General features: G+C 43.9%; 1 protein-coding gene across 2 annotated transcripts in view; it reads right to left on the reverse strand.

Moving 5' to 3' along the window:
* The window catches only part of CDH10 (cadherin 10), a 202,379-nt gene that overhangs the window by 117,175 nt on the left and 61,587 nt on the right, over positions 1 to 23,617 (reverse strand). For both annotated transcript variants that reach the window (XM_048507523.1, XM_048507522.1), the window contains exon 2: positions 14,085 to 14,466. In XM_048507523.1, the coding sequence (XP_048363480.1) occupies positions 14,085 to 14,315 (231 nt within the window). In that variant the 5' untranslated portion in view covers positions 14,316 to 14,466. The remainder of the gene's footprint in view (positions 1 to 14,084; positions 14,467 to 23,617) is intronic.

Genomic DNA, 23,617 nt, shown 5'->3' on the forward strand with positions numbered 1-23,617 from the left:
TTACTATGAGAGGTGAGTGGTATGGGATGCGTGATTCGATTGCTTGCTCATAATTTCCGCACAGCCCCCAACAATGTGCCCTATATTGATTGTAGCCTGAAGTCTATGAAGACTTCCAGTCTGTCTATCTCAATTTAGCAAATACACACATAGGTCAGCCAGATTCATGAGGTTATGGTAGACTCACACAACCTATGATTCATCCAGCCAAAACAAAGACCATCAGTCATCTTTGGTGCCCTTTTGTTGTGCGTGTGTGTTAAGTGCTGTCAAGTCATTTCTGATTCACAGTGATTCTATGGACCAGTATTTTCCAAAACATGCTTTCATTAACAGTGTTGCTCAGGTCTTGCATACTGAGGGCCGTGGCTTCCTTCATAGAATCAATCCATCTCATGTTCCTTCTCTTTTTCTTCTGCCTTCAACCTTTCCTGGAATTATTGTCTTGTCCTGTGAGTCTTGTCTTCTCATAATGTGACCAAAGTATGATAGCTTCAGTCTAAGGCAGCAAGACCCTGGATGGGCGCAGGGGCAGGGAGAGCAGGCGGCGAGGCAGGGAAAATAAACTGGTCCTTTTCCCACAGTGTTTCCACAGTAGCACATGGGATATTTTAAAAGAACCACCAATTTAGCGATTTTTGAAAACCCCGGGAAGGGAAATCTCACGAGGCAGGCCCGATTTAGGACCGGAAGCCGTGCGAAAATCATGCGCAGACTGGGATATTTCACCTCCCCATCCCAGGATATTTGGACCATGCAGAAAACACCAGAGTTCCCACAGAGTGGGAGAACACAGGCATTGCCAGCCAGAATGGATCCCCCCCCCGACCTGCTGCATGGAACTCTTGTCAGTCTCACAGTGGTGCCTGCCATTTTGTATACTACAGCAGATTCTCAGTGAAGATTCCCCCGTGGAGATTTCTTCTGCTTGCAGCTCATCCGCACATTTTTTGCTGTAAAAGTGAGATGAATAAAGTTTGTTTTGCCTAGCGATCCTGTGCATGTGTCATTTTTCCTTGTTTTGAGGGGGATGTCTAGCAACACAGAGAAGCTGCAATATGCACAGTGTCATGTCACTGTATCTTCACAGATATTCCTCTCCAGAAAAGAAGGAAAAACGGCATGTGCATGGGATTGCTAGCCCAATGAACTGTATTCCTCTACTTTTTATAACAAAATCACGCTTGGGTGAGCTGCAAGCAGAGGAAATCTCCATGGAGAATCTTCATGGAGAATATGCTGCCGGTTGCAAAATGGCAGGTGCGAGCAGCAGAAGAAAAGAGTACGAGATTTGGGTGAGAGAAATAAAATGTTTTCTTTCTGCCTGTGTTCACTTAGCAGGGAAGAAACATCCTTAACCTGAGCTGGGGGAAAAGATCACAAGTTTAGTGATTTTTGAAAAACCTGAGTTGAGAAGAATAGAATGGGCTGAACATTTTGGGGGAGAGATCTGTGCAGAGTTCTTCCCCAAAACACTTTTATAACTTCCTAATGACCTTATATTTATGCCGTGCAAAACCCACCATTGTTTTGGGGAAACTGACATATACCGATGCCGAGAAAAATGGATAAAAGCAGCAGTGTTCCACAGTCTTCAACATGTGCCAATGATTTTAATGCTCTTGCATGCATGAGAGAGTATTTTTGTGGTATGAACATAGTAAAACAAGTCTCTAAGGTAGCTAAAAGATTCGTTGCCCTTTTTTCTTCTTGCACTTAAAAGACATTTTGTTGCGATACACTCATGTACAGCAAGTTCTACCGAGTTAGGAAAACCTTTCAGGAATAGTTACATAAAATAATCTAGTGTTACCACAGAGTCATTTTGAAATACAGGAGTATGTGAGAGGGATGGAGAAAGTGTAATGTGCTTCCACTGTATTTATGAGTTGAGAAAAATGTAAGAACAGAAACAGATTAATGAGACTCGGATTGTGATTAAAAAAACCTACAAAGGTATATATGTTGTAGGCAAATATATATATTGTCTTATAAGAAGAAGAAGAAGAGTTTGGATTTATATCCCCCTTTCTCTCCTGCAGGAGACTCAAAGGGGCTTACAATCTCCTTGCCCTTCCCCCCTAACAACAAACACCCTGTGAGGTAGGCGGGGCCGAGAGAGCTCCGAGAAGCTGTGACGAGCCCAAGGTCACCCAGCTGGCATATGTGGGAGTGTACAGGCTAATCTGAATTCCCCAGATAAGCCTCCACAGCTCAGGTGGCAGAGCTGGGAATCAAACGCGGTTCCTCCAGCTTAGATACACGAGCTCTTAACCTCCTACGCCACAAGTATGCAAATATTTCTTACTAATGGTTATAGGCCATTATCATACCCTATTACTTCTGATGTCCTCCGAGGTTAGCTTGTATTCTAAACTTGGATATAATTGGCTGGATCAAAAGGACCACAAGTAGAACTTTGCTTTCAGCCCACATAGAAGGCTTGTAACCCCAACCATGTCCAGGCCTTAAATGCCTGCACAGGAAAAATTCCATGCCTCTCTGCTGTCCCCAGATTTTCTCCTCGATGTCATTTTCTGAGCTCGCTCTTTATTCCCCCTCACTCATTTATTAGACAATTTCTGTGATTTTGTATTGGTTGTATTTGTGTTGTTTAATTGCATTGGTAATCCTAATTGTATTGAGTATACAATACAGAGGCCCCTTCTGCACGTTCAGAATAATGCACTTTCAATCCACTTTACAGCTACATTTGACTGTGCGGAACAGCGAAACTCACTTGCAAACAATTGTGAAAGTGGATTGAAAGTACATTATTCTGCAGGTGTGGAAGGGAACAGAGAATTGCAGCATGAGGCTGCGAAGCAACAACACAACAATACAACAACACACTAAAAAAAGAGGGAACTCACATAATGGCAGCCATAGATCATTTTATGAGGGTGAATGTCAGTGGTGGGATCCAAAAAAATTAGTAACAGGTTCCCATGGTGGTGGGATTCAAACTGTGGCGTAGCGCCAATGGGGCTGGGTGGGGCACGACAGGGGTGTGGGCGGGCATTCTGGGGGCAGGGCATTCCTGGGCGGGGCTGTGGTAAGGACGCAGTCGCTGTGCTGGTCCTTGAGCGGGAAACGAATGAACGCAGCGCAGGCTGCCACGCACGCCAGTGCACCTCCTGCTAGACTGCTTCAAGTTCTGCGCACTACTGTTGAGAGGAGGGGCGTAACTAAGGCAAAAATCACATGGCAAAATCACCAATTGGTAACCCCCTCTCGGCACACACAAATAATTAGTAACCTACTCTCGGGAACCTGTGAGAACCTGCTGGATCCCACCTCTGGCGAATGTGGACATACATCGTGGGGGGACTGAAAATCAGTGTTTTGTGCAGAAAGGGCCAGTATACATATGGCATTAGGATATGGACTGAATGTTATTGCTGATGAAACAAATTAACGCAACTGCAAACAAAAAAAAAGGCTTTCTCTCAACTCAGCCTAGTCCAAAAAAAGTCCCCTTGTCTTGATATGGCTAATTTGGCCACCTGGATCCATGCCACAGTGCCATCCAGACTAGACTACTGTAATGCACAATACATTGATCTCCCATCAAAATCAATGCGGGAGTTCCAGTTGATGTGGAACACCGCAGCTTGGCTGTTTTCAGGAGCTAGATGGAGCATGCATAGTACTCCCCTTCTACAATCACTCCTTTCCCCCTTCTATTCCCTCCCCTCCCCCTTTCTCCACTTCCCTATGCTCCAGGGTGGTGGGCCATGGCTAGATGATGGGTCCCCTCCCTCTTCCCTACAGTGGGTGGGCCATGATCACTTTATAAGAGGTATTCAGGTTTCAGTTGGAAATGTTTAGGTGTACTCTTGCTCAGTGTAATAGTTTGAGAAGCACTGATACCAGCCAATACATTAGCAGTGTTTAGCCACTAACTGTACTGCTGGAAGGTCTTCTCAGAGGTCTGGAATACCAGTTTCAACTTTTAAGGCCTTTAGTCACAATAAAAATAAAAATGATGGAGTATGATGCACATAAAAAACAAGCTGTGAAACTTATTGAATGCCAAAAAAGCTAACAAACAACTAAATTTTAGCCCCCTGCTGGATTTGTGTGAAAATCCAGAATTTTTCAAGATGATAAAGAATGACCGACCCTTCTATGTTTTTCCTCTAGGAAAATTAGTCTCTTATATTTTGTGCAGAAAACCTGCAGCTCCTTATTTGCTTAAGCCTGAAAAACAACATTAACACTGTATGTAGCAATCCTCCAGACTCCTAGTTGGCTGTCGTATCATCACAGAACATCTCTGGGTAAGTGATTTCAAGATTATGAACAGAATATATCTGTTATGTCACTTATGTATTTTCAGAATGTTTTCCCTTTCATCCTCATTCAGTGACAGATACTGCCATAAAAGTTATGGTCCAATAATAAAATCCAATATACCTCCTACATGTATATACACTACATATTCATCATAGTTTTCATTAACGGGTGACTCATATTTATATATCAATTTTCATTTAAAAAGAAAATAATTACTTTGCAGCTGAACCCATGAATATTGTATGCCAACCGTTCTATACTATTTAATTTGATTGGCATTACTTCTGAAGATTATAAGTCTAAAACCTTTTCCTTGGACATTAGTTTGTTCTGTACATTAAGATGTCTTAATTATGCAACCCCTTAAAAGGTATTAATTCTGCATTGTACATAAGCATCCAATTTCTCCATTTTATCACACTCCAGTTGACATTATTTTATTCCTAAATATTCTAATGCTACTTTGTTAACCCAACTATATCATCCCCTAAGTGGAGAACAATAAAACTTTTTAAGACTGTCCTCTTCACCTGGGCATGAGGTATCTGTACACCTCTTTTGTGTTTGTGTGGGGGTGGGTAAGGTGGGTTTTTGAGATTTAGATTGCTTTTGGGTTTTTAGGAAAGGGTTTTATTGGATTTCACCATTGTTGTATGAAATTTTTATGGTTTTATTGTAACCCACTGTAAGACTGGCAAAGGGCGAGGAATACATTTTAATTAATTGATTGATTAAAGTTTTATTTTAGAAAAGCAAAACAAAAAATGGCCTCATGTGTCAAATATTTCTGAAAACAAAAGACATCCTCCGGATACAGTGCCTTTTACACAGAAACAGTTTCTTGGGTGGATTCCGCAACTATTGTTTGTGTAAGATAGAAAGCAAACAACAAGAGACAGTCATAAGTCTCAGAAGTGATACTGGTGGGTGATGAGGAAAAAAGTATACATATTTAATAATTTAAAAATAAAAAGCCAACCCATTACTTTAGCTGAATGGTTCCCAGATTGTAGGCTGTGGCCCAGAAGTGAATTTCAACTGTCATCAGGCTTCAATTCCTGAGTTGAGAGGATTCTTTGGGGGACCCTCCCTCTCAGCAACGAGGAAGAGAAGGGAGAGCCTCCTTCATACTCTGCCAAAATTCACCCAGCAAGAAGAGATGGAGGAGCTGATGGGTACAGACTATACCCATTCCCGAATGGGCCTTACACTGACCTGGATGGCCAAGTAGCCTGACCTTGTCAGATCTCAGAAGCTAAGCAGTCAGTATTTGGTTAGTATGTGGAGGGGAGAAAATCAAGGAATGCCAGGGTTGCTATGCAGAGGAAGACAACAGCAAGTCACCTTTGTTTGTCTCTTGCCTGGCAAACCCCACAAGGATTTCAGTAAGTCAGCTGAGGCTTGAAGGTCCTTTACACTAAGGTGACCAGATGTCCCACTTTTGGTGGGACAGTCCCGCCTTAAACCAATGTGTCCCGCGTCCCGCAGGGTTTTTTAACTGTCCCGATTTTGCCATTGGAGTCAGTTTATTTTTTTCCTTGTATGGATTAAACATGATTTTCAGGGAAGGGTGTTGTTTTCGGTGCTGTTATTGGTGATGTCAGAGCACCCCTTCTTTTTTTAATGGCTCTAAAATCTTATCTGTCTAAAGAGCACAGCATATTTGGCAACTACTCACTTTTTAAAGATCTGTGCAGGCTCACAAGTGGATGGGGGTTTACAGCTCTTGTCCTGGCAGGATTAGCCTCCTGCAAATGCTTCTACATGTTGAATTGTAATGTTTCATGAACAATTACAGAAATGACTGACAATAGTTTTCTAGATTTCATTGTATTGTTTTGCAAAATAAGCTTTATTGTTAGTATTATTATTATTATTATTATTTATTTATTTAATTTGTATACCGCCCGATCCCCGAAGGGCTCCGGGCGGTGAACAACATTCACTACAACATCAACAGGAGCGGTCGTACAAATATAAACACATAGGCTCCATCCCATAAAATAGCTTAAAACTCATAAAACAGCAAAAAACCATAATACATAATAAAAGGCGTCCGACCCCAATTTAAAACCTACCCCCATGGGGGGGGGGATGGCAGGACCCCTCAATATGAGGGGACCCTGATGTAACTGCCCTAGGGGCAGGGCAGTAAGGGGGCACCATGTCAGCAGCTGGACACTCCAAAGGCTGATACAGTGTTGTATCAGTACTCCAAAGTACTGATACAGTGCTGCAGTGCTGTAAAGATAGTTTCACCAGGTTCTCTCAATTTCCAACTTTATTTTTTAAAGAAAGACTCCAGCCTCTTTCTTTGTGGAGATAATCCATTTTCCTTATATCTCTGCTGGGCGGGGGGGGGGGGACATAGATAATTACTGTTGTTTTTAAGGCAAGAGCTGGACATTTAGAGAACCTGCTTAAACTATCACTGCAGCACTACAATTTTATATCAATATCTTGGGGTTTTTTTAAAAAAAATATTGAAATCACTTGGCTGGGAAGGAGATGGAATTGTTTAACAATGATGACAATCCAATCATTGAAAAGTAGACTGGAGGTGGGTGGGACAAATAAAACTAATAGAAACATTCTGTATTACAATAATCGGAACTCAAAATCAGCTTCCAGAAAAACATCAGGGCAAAAGGGGGCTTCAAACAGCTGGGAAAAAAGGGGGGAACAAAAAAGTGAAATGTAAAGCCTCAAAAATGCATGCGGAAATCAGAGGAAAAACCAAAGCAGTATGGAACCAGAAACCATTAAACACACACGCACACGCACACGCACGCACTCAATGCAGAAAAGCTCCCTAAATAAGATGATGATGATGATGATGATGATGATGATGATGATGATGATGATGATGATGATGATGATGATTATTATTATTATAAAACAGTTATACACAGCAAACAAGATCAATATGCTGGATTTTGTATTACATCACACGTCGGACACTTCCCAAGCATCTAGGACTGTGTGATGTATCGACGAATAATGCGTGCAGAGCCGAGTAGGGTGGCCTTTTGCAGCTGACATATGGTGATTTTGTCAGCGCCAATTGTTTTTAAGTGCCGTTCAAGATCTTTAGGCACTGCACCCAGTGTGCCGATCACCACTGGGACCACCTTTACTGGTTTGTGCCAGAGTCTTTGTAGTTCAATCCTTAAATCCTCGTATCGTGTAAGTTTTTCCAGTTGCTTCTCATCAATCCTGCTGTCACCAGGAATTGCAACATCAACTATCCACACTTTCTTTTTTTCCACAATTGTGGAAAAAAATTATTATTGTTGTTGTTATTGTTGTTGTTGTTGTTGTTGTTGTTGTTGTTGTTGTTGTTGTTGTTGTTATTGTTGTTATTGTTATTGTTATTATATAACCGCCCTCCCCCGGGCTCAGTGGGTCCCACTTCAAAAAGTTTGAAAATGACTGAAATAGCTTGATCAAGCATTGCTACACACACACACACACACACACACACACACACACACACACACACACACACACACACACACCCTTTTGGATGAGGTAATTCACAATTCCACAATCTGAGGAGAAATTTTGATGAAGAAAGTTTTAGAAGCATCCCTAAATCAAACTAATCTAGGGAATGAAGGACGTCTTCAGAAACAAAGGTATAAAGGCAGTATATCTGTCATTCCTCACTGCTGTTCAAAACAATGCCAGTTTAATCTAGAGGGGTTTTTTAATTTTAATTTTCAAGGAAGCTGAGAGTGGGACAAAGAAGAAGTTAGTCTAGCTCTCAACTTGGAGGTGTCATCTGAATTGTTGACTATTAACACTGACTTCCACTTAGCAACCAGTAACGGCTGTCCTTGAGAAATTTACCACTACCAACTGCTATGTTTCTTCAGTGCTAATGAATGAGAAATACTCCACTTTCTTCCTGGGTCACTAGCACTTCATTATCTCTCCATTCTTTTTATGATTTCCTCTCCAGCATATGTCACGAAGGGGAAACCAGTCCAAGTGCTTGAGTATCATACAGAATATGGACCCTCTTACAAACTTCTACAGGTTACCTCTGGAGGAACCACACTCGATCTTTGGGTCAACTGGACCCCCTTTCCAAAAGCCATTGAGCCTCAAGTCATAAAGGAGGTGCAGACTGACTTGGATTTTCAAAGTTCTTATATGAGCTTGTTTCTTCCCTGTGCAAACTAAAACCCAGATTACAGAACTCAGTAATCCTTTACCCCTCAGCAGACATTGTAGTCCATTCACACGATCAGGGAGCCCACCAGCTTCACATATTGGGAGGGTGATACAAGTAAGCCCTGTCTTGTGGATTTTACCCAGTTCCCATGAATCAAATCTCTCACATATTAGGCTCCCAATCTATATTGACAGACTCCTAGTTCACACAAATTAAATGGAATGGAACATCTGTGGAGGGTTTTGCATTCTTGTTTACACTCAGTTTTCCTGTAAAATTTACATATCTTTCATCCTTTTCATACATCCTTAAATTAGCATTATACATTTATTAAAGAGCAATTCTAAGCAGGCCTGCCCAGTATCTTATTCAGATTTATTCAATTACATTTACTCCAACAAATGTTTTTTAGAATTACACAGTCAAATAATGTATATATATATACCCCATGTGCGCTCTGAATAGAGACCCAGCATGGTGTTGTGGTTAAGAGCGGTGTAAACTAACCTGGAGAACTATATTCAGTTCCCCACTTCTCTACATGAAAGCTGGTGGGTGATCTTGGGTGAGTCCCAGTTCTCTCAGAACTCTCCCAACCCATGCAGAGACAGGCAAAGGCAACCCACCTCTGAATATCCGTTGCCTTGAAAATCCTGTGTTGGCTCACCATTACCAAACAGCACATTATTTGGGGGGTTTTCTGGAAAGCCAAAGTGCTGAAGCACTTAACATTTGCCATTGAAATTGCTGGGTGACCTTGGGCCAGTCACAAGTTTTCAGCCTCTACCGTGGCAAGTATTTGGATGGGAGACCTCCAAGGAATACCAAGGGAGTGATGCAGAGGCAGACAGTGCAAACCATTTTTGAATTTCTCTTGCCTTGGAAACCCCACCAAGGGTCGCCGTAAGTCAGTTGAGACTTGATGGCAAAACACACATACTGTCAGGGGCATGCTATCTAGTTGATTGAGAGGCATTCCCGGAACCATGTGCCAGCTTAAAATAACACATCGCTGCTGCTATTGGGATATATGTAACCACTGCCATCTGCACATTCTTCCCTTGATCTTTTGCTTTATGGCTTCACATGTTTGTAGATAACTAGGCTTCCCCTGGTCCTCCCACCCCATGGGAACAATGTTGCTTTCATCATCTCATGGGGCAGGGACCCAGGTGGCTTTCTCTCTCTATCTGTTTGCAACCTTGGGGTACCTTAGCTCCAAAGATTGTTTTTCACAAATTCTTGGAAAACTGGGAGGGGGGCTTGCTTTGGGGATAAAGGGGACCATGAATGCCAGTTTTGGCAGAACTGGCTTTGATTGTGTGGTACTTCAATGCTTTCTCAATAAACACTACTGATCAATACTTCAGAGTCTGTTTGTTGGCTTAAGGGTCTGAGACCTAACACATATATTGTGAATAAAACACTAACACTCATATGTGTGCGTGTGTAGATGTGGATAGTGTTCCCCCATGTCTACAAAGCCCACACGTATGAAGAGGAAAAAAACCTGACTTTGGAATTGTCTGCATTTATATGCACATCTGGAGCGGGGGTTGGGAACCCATGTCTCTTGAGCCGCAAGTGGCTCTTTCACTCCTCTCCTGCGGCTCCACGTTGTAAAAAAAAGTAACATAATTTAAATCTGACAGGAACTGAGTATTGCATATATATCAATTTCCCCCAAAATTTCTGGGTTTGTTTGAGAAAATAAACCACCACTACCCCTGAGTTCAAAATGTTCAAAATGTGTTTACATAAATAAAATATTATTTTATCTGTAGCACTTCATGGATTTCATAAGCAACACAATATATACAGTGTTATATTCATTTTAAATGTCAAAAAGTATTTGCGGCTCCACATGTTTTCTTTTCCGTGGGAAACGGGTCCAAATGGCTCTTTGAGTGTTAAAAGGTTGCAGACCCCTGATTCTGGAGTGTTCAATAAATTGATTTTTCATAAACTTTCTTCACGGAAAAAAGACTAAAATGATTTTTCTGTTGTATTTGGTCTATCTGAATTGATACAACATATGCAATTTGGCATGTAAGCATTCATTACATGAGGTTATTTAGGTTGAGGGCCTGTTCTTGAGCGGAGCAACATAATGTGGATATTTAATCAGGGCAATGTGGCATAAATTAAATGTCTTTGGAGCCGGAATCAGTTAATGGTTTATAGTAAATGCCCTCCCCCCACCCATTCTGCTCCTTTTGAGGGAATGCAAAAGGGTTAAAAAAAATCATAGATGCAGAAATACCAGGGTAATTGGTAATGGAAGGGAGCTGCTGAAAGAAAGAGAGGACTTCTCTTTCAAATGCCAGATTTCCAACGTGCATGAATAACCCCTGCTAGGAGATTTGTACAGGAGCACAAAGCCTTCTGGCTATCTCTGAATGGCTCCAAATGAGCTGAAGCTGCTGAGCGGAGCACATTGGAATAGCTCGGTCTGAATAAGCTCCCAGCATTGGTGATATCCTCCAACCCAGCTTCCCAGGACAAACCGCACTTTCCTTGAAGGGGCCCAAAGATGGCAACTGGATATTCTTCCACGTGAGTTTCAACCAGGACGAACGAGTGAAAATGTTCTTCAATGTAGACAGCAAAGCAAGGAACTTCCAGAAGAGAGTCTGCTCTGAGGGAATGAGTCCAGGTTTTTTGCTTTAGCCAGAAAAGGCGCATGTGAATTACCACAAGGCGGAGTTGCTGATCGGGGTGGGGGATTGGAACGAGCCCAGCTGACGCTGCCCGGACAAGGGCGGAACTGAAAAGGGAGCCACCATGGGAAGGGGCAGCGTCACCAGATGAAAGGAGGAGCAAGCCGAGGCTTTAAAGGGACTTGCCCTCCTTTGTTCAGGCCATGTGCTTGCCGGCTGATGATTTGCCCGCCCACCTCACTCTGTTTTTATATGTTAATACAAGCTGTTATGTCATAGCCTAGTTTGTGGCGGTTTGGCGCATGGGTATTGATCTGGAAGGGCAAGGGGAAGGGGGCTAGGGAGCCGCGCCTTCCCCTTGGGAACGGCAACAGTGACAAGAGGCGACTGCCCTGTCGAACTGGGCCGAAAGGGGGAACATCTCTGGCCAGGAGCGGCCGCCCGGCAGAGCCCCACAGTAGATCGAAGCTCGGGACCGGGCATCCGCCCTGCTGAGCTGTAGCATGTACCCGCATGACCAGATCCAGACCCATGCTTAGCCTCACGCGTCTGCTCAATAAAATGGCTATGGCCAATTTATTACCCCAGCAATGGTGTGATGTGTACCATTACAGAGGGGCCTCACACAAGAAGTGATCCACCCTCGGGCAGCAACACTGCTCTGATTTGATTACCACTTTCATTCCAGATAGGCAAAGCTCAGTGGCAGAACTTCGACTTTTCACACAGAACGTCCCAGGTTCAAGCCCTGGTGTGGGGTTTTGATATGTAAACATTGGTGTGCTTCATTTCCTTGTTTTAATGTAAGGTTTTATGGGTATGTTGCTATGGTTTGTAAAGCCTGTGTGTTGGCATGAAAGCTCATGGCAAGTCAAAGGATCAGTTCATGGCAGATACCTTACCAGTCACTTCTCTGTTAGTGTCATACACAGTTCGAACTAAGATGGATGCCAAATCTCAATTTCATACTAATGAGGAGGGTGTCTTTCCTTGCCACATTCCTCTCCACCCCCCACTCCCTAATCAAGTATACACAGCAGAAAAACACATTCTGAATAACAAAAGCCACCTTTGTAGGCGGATTCCACATGGGCCAAAGACAGCGGGGTGAAAACGGTGTAAACCCTTTTACATCATTTAAAACCATTTTACATTGTTTTCACACCACTGTTTTTGGCCCATACGGAATCCGCCTTAGAAAAGCCAAACTTGTCCTCTAGCTCACAAATGGTATGAAAATGCTACTCAGCCTCAACACAATTAACTGTCATGATTCCTTTCTTCCCTAGCCGATTCAATCAAAACTTTTCCTGTCCTATTACCAGAGAACCATCAAACCTTACTTTAAATTGTAATGTCTGAATTGTCAACTCATCAAATCTGCCTAAAACGTAATCAAGAACTGAATTCTCCCCAACTCTGGCGTTTTCCCCACGGCCAAAAAATCCCCGGGGGAAAACCGGGATCCTACATACCGGGATGTTTCTATCTCGGTTTCTCTCTCCGTACAGCAGCCCGTAAGCACATTCAGGCCACAAGAACATAAGAACATAAGAACATAAGAACAAGCCAGCTGGATCAGACCAGAGTCCATCTAGTCCAGCTCTCTGCTACTCGCAGTGGCCCACCAGGTGCCTTTGGGAGCTCACATGCAGGATGTGAAAGCAATGGCCTTCTGCGGCTGTTGCTCGGCCCCAGTTTAGTTTCATTTTCCTTGCCAACGTTGCCACGCATGCACAAACTGTCCCATTTTTCTGCCACTCTGATTGGCTGTAGCTGGCGAGGCGGTAAAAATAAACCAGTCCACCTGCCACAATGTTTGCATGAGAGCAGGAGCAGCACTTTTTTTAAAAAAAAGAAACCCCAATTTTATTGTTTTTTTAAAAGGTGTGGGATAAAGGAAAATCTTGTGGGGTGGGCCCGAATTAGACTCGGAAGCCATGCAGAAATCACGGCTGAGCTGGGATGTTTCACCTCCATATCCCAGGATATGTTGGCCGTGGGGAAAATGCCTCTGGCTCATTTGAGTCATTTTCCACTGTAATGCTCCGTCATGAGAACAGAACTCTGCTCTGACCAGCAAGATTGCCTCTCTTAACATTAACAGAAGGCCAAACTTTCTTAAGTGTAGATCTCCAAAATTATTGCTGTTCTCAACCATAGGCCTGGTGGAATCACTCTTATTTTACAGGCCTTCCTTTTTCCATTCTGCCATTCTACCATACGCAGCCAATCATCTGGTTCTATGAGTCCAACTAAGAGTTCTATGACAACAGCAATTGGAAAACAAGGAGGCAGTATAATACCCATCATGTCAAAACACTGCAGAGGTGTGCCTTGGCAGATGTTACATTTAAGGAGTCTCAGAAAATGGTGTCATTGTCTAGCGCCGTGGTGGCGAACCTTTGGCACTCCAGATGTTATGGACTACAATTCCCATCAGCCCCTGCCAGCATGGCCAATTGGCCATGCTGGCAGGGGCTGATGGGAATTGTAGTCTATAACATCTGGAGTGCCAAAGGTTCGCCACCACTGGTCTAGCATCTCCCTTTTTAAAAGGACCAGGTAGTATATGATGTGAAAGCCCACCCAACGTTTGTTAGGGGGTCAGTCTCTTTCCCATGGGGACAGATTCAAGACTAGAAGGCAGAGAAGATTTTGTGATCCAGAGTCATGCATACCAAAAATGCCAGTAATACAGAGAGAAGATGTTTTGACCAAATAGGTTTCGGAAACAACTTGGTGATCCTGAACTCAAAGGCAACATATTTGGTTCTCGCTTGGCCATTTACATTTGAACTGAGCACTTCTGCCCTCCATGTTTTTAGATTACTTGGACAGAAATATCCCCTCTCCCACAAAACACCCCCAAGGCAATTTCCTAGCATTAAATCATTGCAAAGCATTGGGACAAAAGCTGATGAAATACCACGAGACCTACCTACCTTGCCTACATATTGGTAATCTGACCCAGTGTATTCCTCAAGCAAGAAAAACTGGTTCCACATCCAGCCTCGTTTCTGGCGGTGCAGCGCTTTGCCGTCGTTCCCTGCTCCACGGGTCGCAAAGCTTTTTGGCTGGTGGTCTGCAGTCCTGGTGAACACCATGGCAGTCAAACAGGGTTGCAACAGGCACACACAGAGCAGCCCCAGTGGCAGGACCTGTCGTATTACCATAGTTCTTCACTTCTGACTGTCCTTTCCAACGCCTTTGGCTGCAGGATAAATGACACTCGTTGCTGTAGAATACGTTTTCGGTACCCCTTCAGCGGCACACGCACCCGAGCACTTTGGAACAGCTCACTTTCCGTCTGTGCATCGCTGAAACCTTCAAAAACAAAGAAGAAAGAAAACTGGGTACACACGCTTACAGATCTATAATTGCAACCTGGAGAAACGCGACTTTTGTCAGCATTAGGTTTCGCGTCGTCGTCGGCAGCGTAGCTGCAAAATCTAACAGCAAATTGGTTATTTCCCCCCGAGCGTAAAACAAACAGCTGATGTAGCAACTATAAAGGTTATCTAGCAACTGTCACCTAATCAGAGGTTCACAAAATGAATTCAGCAGCTTAGTGGAATATGAAATACCCAGAAAAAAAGAAGAGTTGTGCAGATAAACATTTGTCTCCCCGTAGGATCACCTCTTCCTTTAACTTCTGAATTTAAGATTCCTGAGAACGTTTGTCAAGGAGACTGGTGGATTCATACCATTAGCACTTACATATTAAATACCACAGTCTTTACTTGAAATGTTTTCTGCCTGATTTGACTTACAAGTAACTCGGTGTTTTATTAATATTGTTACCAAGGGGCACTTGAAGGCTAATGCAAAGGCAGTTTTTGAAAACACCGAAATAGTGGAAACCCAGTTCCCTAGGGGACTTTAAATGGCAAAAGAGGACATCACAAGCATCGGAAGAAATACAACATGACAAGAAGCAAACTTTCAACTGGAGAAAGTTCCTAAGATGTAGAGTTCTTCGGCAAGAACTGCTATTGCTGAGAAAGTCAGTCTTAAATGGAAGGACCGATAAAACTTATCTCCATTTGTAATGAAGACAGCACTGATTAAAGCTGATTTGGAATGACATTATCCACTTTCAGCTGTGTGAATTGCCAGTACAAGAGATGTTAGTGGTAAAACACATGCTCTGCACGGAGAAGTCTCCAGGTTTGCAAATCCCATTCATTCTTTTTAGAACACACAGGTTGGAACTGGAACACTCTGTCAAACAACACAGTCCATTATGAGTTGTGGCTTCTCGGCTCTCATGGGTTTGGTGCAGAGGTGGGTTCCAGCAGGTTCTCACCGGTTCCCGAGAGTAGGTTACTAATTATTTGTGTTTGCCGAGAGGGGGTTACTAATTGGTGATTTTGCCACGTGATTTTTGCCTTAGTTACGCCCCTCCTCCACTCCTCAGCAGTAGCGTTCAGAACTTGAAGCAGTCTAGCAGGAGGTGCACCGGTGTGCGTGGCAGCCTGCGTCTGTGTGCATTCGTTTCCCACCCAAGGACCGGCACAGCGGCTGCGTCCTTGCCAAAGCCCCGCCCAGCAATGCCCCGCCCCCAGAATGCCCCGCCATGCCCCCGTCATGCCCTGCCCAGCCCCATTGGCGCTACACCACAGTTTGAATCCCACCACCATGGGATCCTGTTACTAAAATTTTTGGATCCCACCACTGGTTTGGTGCCCTATTCAGACCAAGACATCTGAAGAAGGGGCTTTCATCTCACATATACATGGTTTTCAAAGTCTTTATGTCGCCAGGTTACAATTTGTGATTGTTTGTGTGATCTTCAGTATTGTCATCCCCCCGCACCCAATTGTTCTTTTGCAATTTGTATTGCACCTTTGGAGAATGAAATAACTGCAGCTGTTAATGATGTAAGCCACTCCCAGTCCCATTGATTAGGACAAAAGAAGGGTATAAATATTTTTTTAAAAAAATAAGAGTTACCATCCCATTAAGTTCCTGCTTTGCTCTTATATTGACTAAATAACTCATCTGAATTGCATCACCTCAAGGTATATTCATGTTCAAAAAGGTGAAAAATGCACACCCATTTGCATTCTTCTGAATTTATGAATGAATCATTAAGCTTAACAACAAATGGTAAATTATTTATCACTCTGTAAAATGTGCAATTTTAAGGCAATTGATAATCTTCTCTCGCAGCACGTTTTGGTACAGTGCATATAACCGAAGGCAACTGCTTGAATGACACAGATTGGAATCCAAGATAACTTGCCAATTATGACTTGTTTTGTTTCTGCTCCAGTCAGTCATTTTATAAGGAACCAAGGAAATCAGCTTTCTCCATGTACATGCAGATGAGAAAGAAGCTCTGGTGGTGGTTGCAACAGGCGCTAAGTCTTTCAAATAATATCTTAGCTATAATAAGCCTTAACTGTGTACGGATTGATGTCGAGCAGCCTTTGATGTATTACTGATTAAAGTGTACCCCATTGTTATGGTAACCCCGCATTCACTGAAACAATTACCACTTACTGTCACACATCCTACGTACTGCAATTCAAAACACAGTTTAGAATTTAGAATAAACAAAGATTAGACTTTTTCTAAACCTACTGACTTCAAGGATCTTAGAAGGGTAAAATTATCCATTAAGTAAACTGTCAGTGTAGTATATGTGCCCCATAAAATATCTATAGGTGCCCTTCATAAACGTTTGACCAAAATAGCTAACTGCCCAATCCGATGAGGGGGGAATCTGATCTTGGAGTCGGTGCGGGAACTCCTCCAGAACATTTGCCCAACCCTCCAGCATAAGTGTCACTTACACTAGTGGGGTGTAAGGCTGAACACACTCAAAGTCGACTTTATGAAAAAGGAATGAACTTTATTGATATATGTCGCCCTGGATACAGGGTGCTGGAACTGAGGGTTCTTGCCCTCAGTCCCAGTATATATAGGGCAGTGATGGCGAACCTTTTAGAAACCGAGTGCCCAAACTGCAACCCAAAACCCACTTATTTATCCAAATCCAAATCCAAAACCTTTATTAGGCATAAAACCAGTGCCAAGAATTTCAAATACAATAAAAAGATCATTATTGCTCAACTTGTAGTACACAGAGCAAAAACATAACAACAGCTTCAGAGATTTCAACACTAGAGCTATTTAGAAGCTTAGCCATTTTTGTTTTATTAGAAAGGAGCATAAATCCTGTTGGTAACACAGTTCTCAAATCGGTTCTGATGTTGTACTTCGGACAATGAAGCAGAATATGAGAAAGTGTATCAGTTGTATCAGGACAAAATCGACAGCGACGCTCATTTTGTGGAATACTAGAGAAGCGACCTTGAAGATGTACTGATGGAAAAGAGTTACACCTTGCTCTAGTCATGACCCATCTGCAATTGTAATTAATAAGTTGTTGCAGGTATATAGCAGGGCTAGATTTCTGAGGGATAATCCCAAAGAATGTTGGAGAACAAGAGCTTTGCGCTTTGCTCAGGAGAAATTGGTACTCTTGATCAAATAATCTAGTCTTCAAGCGATGGTAAATCTCCGGCACTTATTTATCATAAAGTGCCAATATGGTAATTTAACCTGAATACTGAGGTTTTAGTTTAGATAAAACAACTCATACATTAACATCTTTTGTCTTAAAAGGCAGGGCCGGGATTGGAGCATGGCATCAGGGAGGAGGGATGTGGGTGGCAATTCCCCCCCCCCCCAAAGACTGAATGGCAGCCGCCTGGGATATTTGTTCTGATGTCCCCATGGCAGCTTCGCCTTTGGCTGGAGTGATGGTGCGTGTGCCCACAGAGAGGGCTCTGAGTGCCGCCTCTGGCACCCGTGCCATAGGTTCGCCACCACTGATATAGGGTGTGTGGGCGGTCCAACGGAGAGGTAGGTTTAGGGATCAGGAGAAACGAAACTGAAACTTAAAATGGAAATTGGGGTAAAACCCTATAGGACCTGACAGTGGGGAGGACAAATAGGAAGTGGGCAGGTACCATGGAGCTCTGTGGCACCTGACCTGTAAGCAGACTCTGGCCTCAGCCGTGCCAACATAAACCTGGCTGCTGGCACAGCTGGGGGTGGGCTAGGGGGGCTTCGAGCAGACTTTAGCCCTGTGAACGTCCCAGGTATCAGTCGGACTTACACCACCTGAAAGGGTGACTTAAGTCTATTTGCTGCAATACGGCTGATCAGGAAACTGGGATTTTCTTTTTTTTTTCTGCTGCCTCCACGCCAGTGATGTAGGTATAGATTTTTTTATGGAGTGGGTTCGGTGACTGAGGGCTTTCTGGCTGTTTCATTCCATGCATTGTTTCAAGCAAGACGGACATGTAATGGGAGGGGTTTGAACCCGAGAACCCCCACCCCACCTACGTCCCTTCTCCCCTCTAGAGGCAACATGGTAGTGTAGCAGTGCTGATCTCAGCCATTGCAGCCCTCTGGATTGGGCTGGAAGTCTCCCAAGTTTTGGAGAATGGGACAGACCTGCCTGGTTGTCAAGCCATGTTCTGTTTTTCATCTGTAAAGAAGTTATCAAAAGATTAACAGATGTGGGGGGGAACTATGAAGGAAACGCTAGTCCCCCTGTGCAAGCACTGAATCATTACTGACCCATGGAGTGATGTCACACCGTGACGTTTACTAGGCAGACTTTGTTTATAGGGTGGTTAGTCGTTGCCATTCCAAACTACGTTGGATTTCAAACAAGGGATGCCAGCCTCCAGGGGATTCCTGGAGATCCCCCAGAATCGCAGCTCATCTCCAGACTTCAGAAAACAGTTCCCCTGGAGGAAATGGATGCCTTGTGGGGTGGAGTCTATGGCATTGCACCCCATTGAGGTCCCTGTCCTCTCCAGGCTCCAGCTTCAAATCTCCAGTAGTTTCCCAACCTGGATCTGGCAGCCATCCCCTCCATACTCCCCTGTGGTAGCCAGGGGGAATCTTCCAGCGCTGTTTCACAGAAACATCGTAGTTTCCTTTTCCCTTTCTTTGGTCGAGTCCCCACTCATGATTAAATGCGTGCTTGTCCCTCCAAATATCCAGCTTTCATTCAAAATTCCCCACTACACCAGTGCCGAAAACACATTCACCCCATTTCTGTCGCTCCCCCCCCCCCCCAGAATGTGTTATTTCAGAACCTGGAAGAAAGTAGACCTTTCCAAAAAACACGCGGTCAATCTGGAGCAGTGGGGAACTTGGGGGGGTGAATCCAGATTTGAACTACCCGCCCTGGCGAGTGACGTGGAGCCTCCCATCCAATCAGGATGCAGTGGGCTGTGCGCAAAGCACGTGCAGCCCTTTTTAAAAATTTTGCTGAGCTAAGATCCACGTGTATATGAAACAACGTGGGGCCGGTTTGAATGCTTCACTGAGTAAAAGGCAATACAAAGTTGCGCTAAACATCGTGTCCACATGTATATGAGGGGACAAAGCAGCATGGAAATGGGGCTTGACCTTAATCGCCTGTTTCCCCGTAGAATTGCTCTGCGCATGCTCAAACGTCCCTTTTTAATTTCCCATGCCCAAGATCAACATGGATACGAGGCAATGCGGGCCGGTTTTGAATGTTTCACTGAGTAAAAGGCTCCTGCTCGCAGAGACATGGATCCATCAGTTTGAAAATAAAAAAAATCCCACCCTAGCACAACGCAGCAGCCAATCAGGATAGCCCCTGAGTGGATCACGCGTTTGATCCGCTGACAGTGGGGACTCCTTTGTTGCTGCTGAGTTTCTGGGAAGAAGGGGGCACAGGCTGCAGTGGGGACCATGAATCCGTGTTCAAAAGGTCCCGAATCTACCCAAACTGGTTTGTATCTAGTTTCATTTTTGAAGCGGGGAATCGACCTTCCTTCCTTCCTTCCTTCCTTCCTTCCTTCCTTCCTTTCTTTCTTTCTTTCTTTCTTTCTTTCTTTCTTTCTTTCTTTCTTTCTTTCTTTCTTTCTTTCTTTCTTTCTTTCTTTCTTTCTTTCTTTCTTTCTTTCTTTCTTTCTTTCTTTCTTTCTTTCTTTCTTTCTTTCTTTCTTTCTCTTTCTTTCTTTCTTTCTTTCTTTCTTTCTTTCTTTCTTTCTTTCTTTCTTTCTTTCTTTCTTTCTTTCTTTCTTTCTTTCTTTCTTTCTTTCTTTCCACTCCCAAAATGGATATAGTCATTCATAGTGATTTTTGAAGCATATTCTTCACCATAAAGCCAGATATAAAGCCACCATAAAACCACACATGTGTGGTTTTCCCCAACAGTAGCAATTCCTACATGCAACAGACTCCCAGGGGGAAAATGCATACATCCAGAAAAAAATGCATCTGGTACTCCGGGTTTATGATCACAACCTTTGTATCTTGGATTATCTCCAACCACCTTTTCTATTGTTGAAAAAGGGAGGAGGGAACATTCTTGGAATCATTCTTGGGGAGGGAACAAGGAGGGAAGTTAAGTCCAACATACAGCAAAAAAATTAAATTAAGGGACTGGATCCAACCCTATGTGGCATACATTGAAAATGCTGGGGGGAAGAATTCGGACTAATAAAAGGAAACACTTCTTCACGCAACGTGTGATTGGTGTTTGGAATATGCTATTACAGGAGGTGGTGATGGCCACTAACCTGGATAGCTTTAAAAAGGGCTTGGACAGATTTATGGAGGAGAAGTCGATCTATGGCTAGTACCAATCTTGATCCTCCTTGATCTGAGATTGCAAATGCCTTAGCAGACCAGGTGCTCGAGAGCAACAGCCGCAGAGGGCCATTACTTTCACATCCCGCACGTGAGCTCCCAAAGGCATCTGGTGGGCCGCTGCGAGTAGCAGAGTGCTGGACTAGATGGACTCTGGTCTGATCCAGCAGACTCTTTCTTATGTTCTTATGTGCATATTACTGAAGAAACAATCTCTGTCCTCAGTTGTTTTGGAAGATGGCACTGATTCTTGCCCTCTTCACTTGACAACAGCTACATAGCATCACATTGGTAATCATCTGACCAGTGGGACAGAGACTTGTGCACTTCAAAATGCACACGACTGATTGTTGCGTACATGGCTCTTTTGGTAAGTGTTGAGACCCAGATGGCCCAGGCGTGTCAGGTCTCAGAACTAAGGGTTGGTCCTGGCTAGTACTTGGATGGGTGGCCACCTGTGCGGGTGGAACACCTGTGTGGCTATGAGGAAGTCAACAGCAAATCACCCCTGATAGTCAGCTGCTTTGAAAACTTTAAGGGGTCGGCATAAGTGAGCTGCGACTTGACGGCACTTTACACACATAGGGATATAGAGTACAAAGAGCAAGTTTAAGGGAAATGTTTCGCTTGCAGAAAATGTACCAATATATGTGCATTCTTTGATGTGCATATGAGGGGAAGTATCTAACTCTGTTGGTCAGCTATTTCTGTCCAGAAACCCTTCAATTATATCAGCACAGCACATGTAGCAAAACAACAAAACAACAACCCAACAACAACCCACTACCATTTGTGGTGTTCTCCAATGGATTTCTTTTTCTTTTTACCAGCTGGACGACTTCTGGATACCTGTGTGTGAGAGATAGCTTTTATGCAGGTCTCCCTCCCTGCTGTACATACATACACACTCCTGGTTAGATAGGCATGTATACTATGCTTTTTGCACATCCTCCTTCGATGTTGAAGTGTTGTTAAATCTCTCTGGGGAAATAATTCTTTGATGTTAGCACTCGTTATTGAATTTCCTTCTTGTTAAATTAGGTCAGTGAGATGAAAATTGGATGGAATTTGTTGAAGTTACAAAGCTAGCTAATGTACACTGACTTGGCAGGCAAGGCTGTTTAATGGATTGCGTGAGCAGGCACCCTTCCCCTCTCGTCTCCATTTCCTCCCCTCCGTCTGAGATTCCCGCTTGGGTTTCATTTGCTATCTTAAGTGCCTGGATGTCAATCACGTTGCCGAACCAATTGCATCTGTGTGTGTATGAAGAATTCCTAATAACTAGGACCAGATAAGTCCCTTTCCTTACTCCCTCTTACAGCATGATGTAGTGCAGCGGTTCTCAACCTTCCTGATGCCGCGACCAGAGGTGGGATCCAGCAGGTTCTCACAGGTTCCCGAGAGTAGGTTACTAATTATTTGTGTGTGCCAAGAGGGGGTTACTAATTGGTGATTTTGCCACGGGATTTTCGCCTTAGTTACGCCCCTCCTCTCAGCAGTAGCGTGGAACTTGAAGCAGTCTAGCAGGAGGTGCACCGGCGTGCATTTGTTTCCCGCCCAAGGACCGGTGCAGCGGTTGCGTCCTTGCCACAGCCCCGCGCAGGAATGCCCTGCCCACGGAATGCCCGGCCACGCCCCCGTTGTGCCCTGCCCAGCCCCATTGGTGCTACGCCACAGTTTGAATCCCACCACCATGGGAACCTGTCACTAAAATTTTTGGATTTGGGGGTAAGAAAGTGTGGTGTAGTAATGCTTAGCATTTCAGTCTAGTGCTGGGAGAAATATTGATTATAGTTGCCAGGTGCCTGGACAAAGAGGTCTTGTTCCTTTTATAAAGGTTTAATAGCTTATTTCCCTCTATACCATTAAAAACTTCCCCTGTTCATTTCCACTCATAAGTGGTACCCTAAAATCTCAAAGAATTTCCTGACTCAGAGTTGGCAACCTCCACTAAAGAGACTGCCTGGTATAGTGATTAAGCTGTTGGATTGGGATCTGGGTTTGCTATTAGATGTGACGACAGGGGAGAAAAAGTCTAAATAAACAAAATACAAATAATTTTGTAGTGTGAAAACAACTACTGTGCATATTCATATACACAGGATACTAATTAAAACATTGTAAAATAAATAGTTGCATATCTATAATGAAGACATCTGGGGACAAATTCTCTGGGCACCCCAGGTGAGTCACTTGGGGGGCAGAAAATCCCCCCCACACTTCTGACCCACACACGCCCAGCAGGCCTCAGCTGATCGGGACAAGCAAGAGGGGGCCGGCCAGCTGGGCCTTTGGTTGACTCGGCTGGAGCCTGGGATGCTTAGAGAAGCCAGCCAGCCAGGCCCTGCCCCCCTGACTGGAGCCTGGGCTGCACATTGGCTGGAGCCCATGATGAGCAGCACTGGCTCAGGTAAGTGAGTGCGGGGGGCGTGCATAGCTACCATGGGGTGTAGGGGGCAAAGGGAGTCCGTAGCTACCCCAGGGCGTGGGGGGCACGGGGGGTGAGTAGCTACCATGGGGCACCGGGGGCGCAATTTTTCCCCAGGCACCATTTTGCCCCACTTCACCTCTGAAAATAAACACTGCATTATCAGCAGAATAATTAATTTAATGTTTACTTATTGTTCCTGGAGAGCAGGCTTGAGTAATCTTCATCTGTCAGAATTTCTTTCTTTCTTTCTTTCTTTCTTTCTTTCTTTCTTTCTTTCTTTCTTTCTTTCTTTCTTTCTTTCTTTCTTTCTTTCTTTCTTTCTTTCTTTCTTTCTTTCTTTCTTTCTTTCTTTCTTTCTTTCTTTCTTTCTTTCTCCCCTCTGACACATTC

Source organism: Sphaerodactylus townsendi, linkage group LG09 (assembly GCF_021028975.2).
Source record: "Sphaerodactylus townsendi isolate TG3544 linkage group LG09, MPM_Stown_v2.3, whole genome shotgun sequence".
NCBI lineage: Eukaryota > Metazoa > Chordata > Lepidosauria > Squamata > Sphaerodactylidae > Sphaerodactylus > Sphaerodactylus townsendi.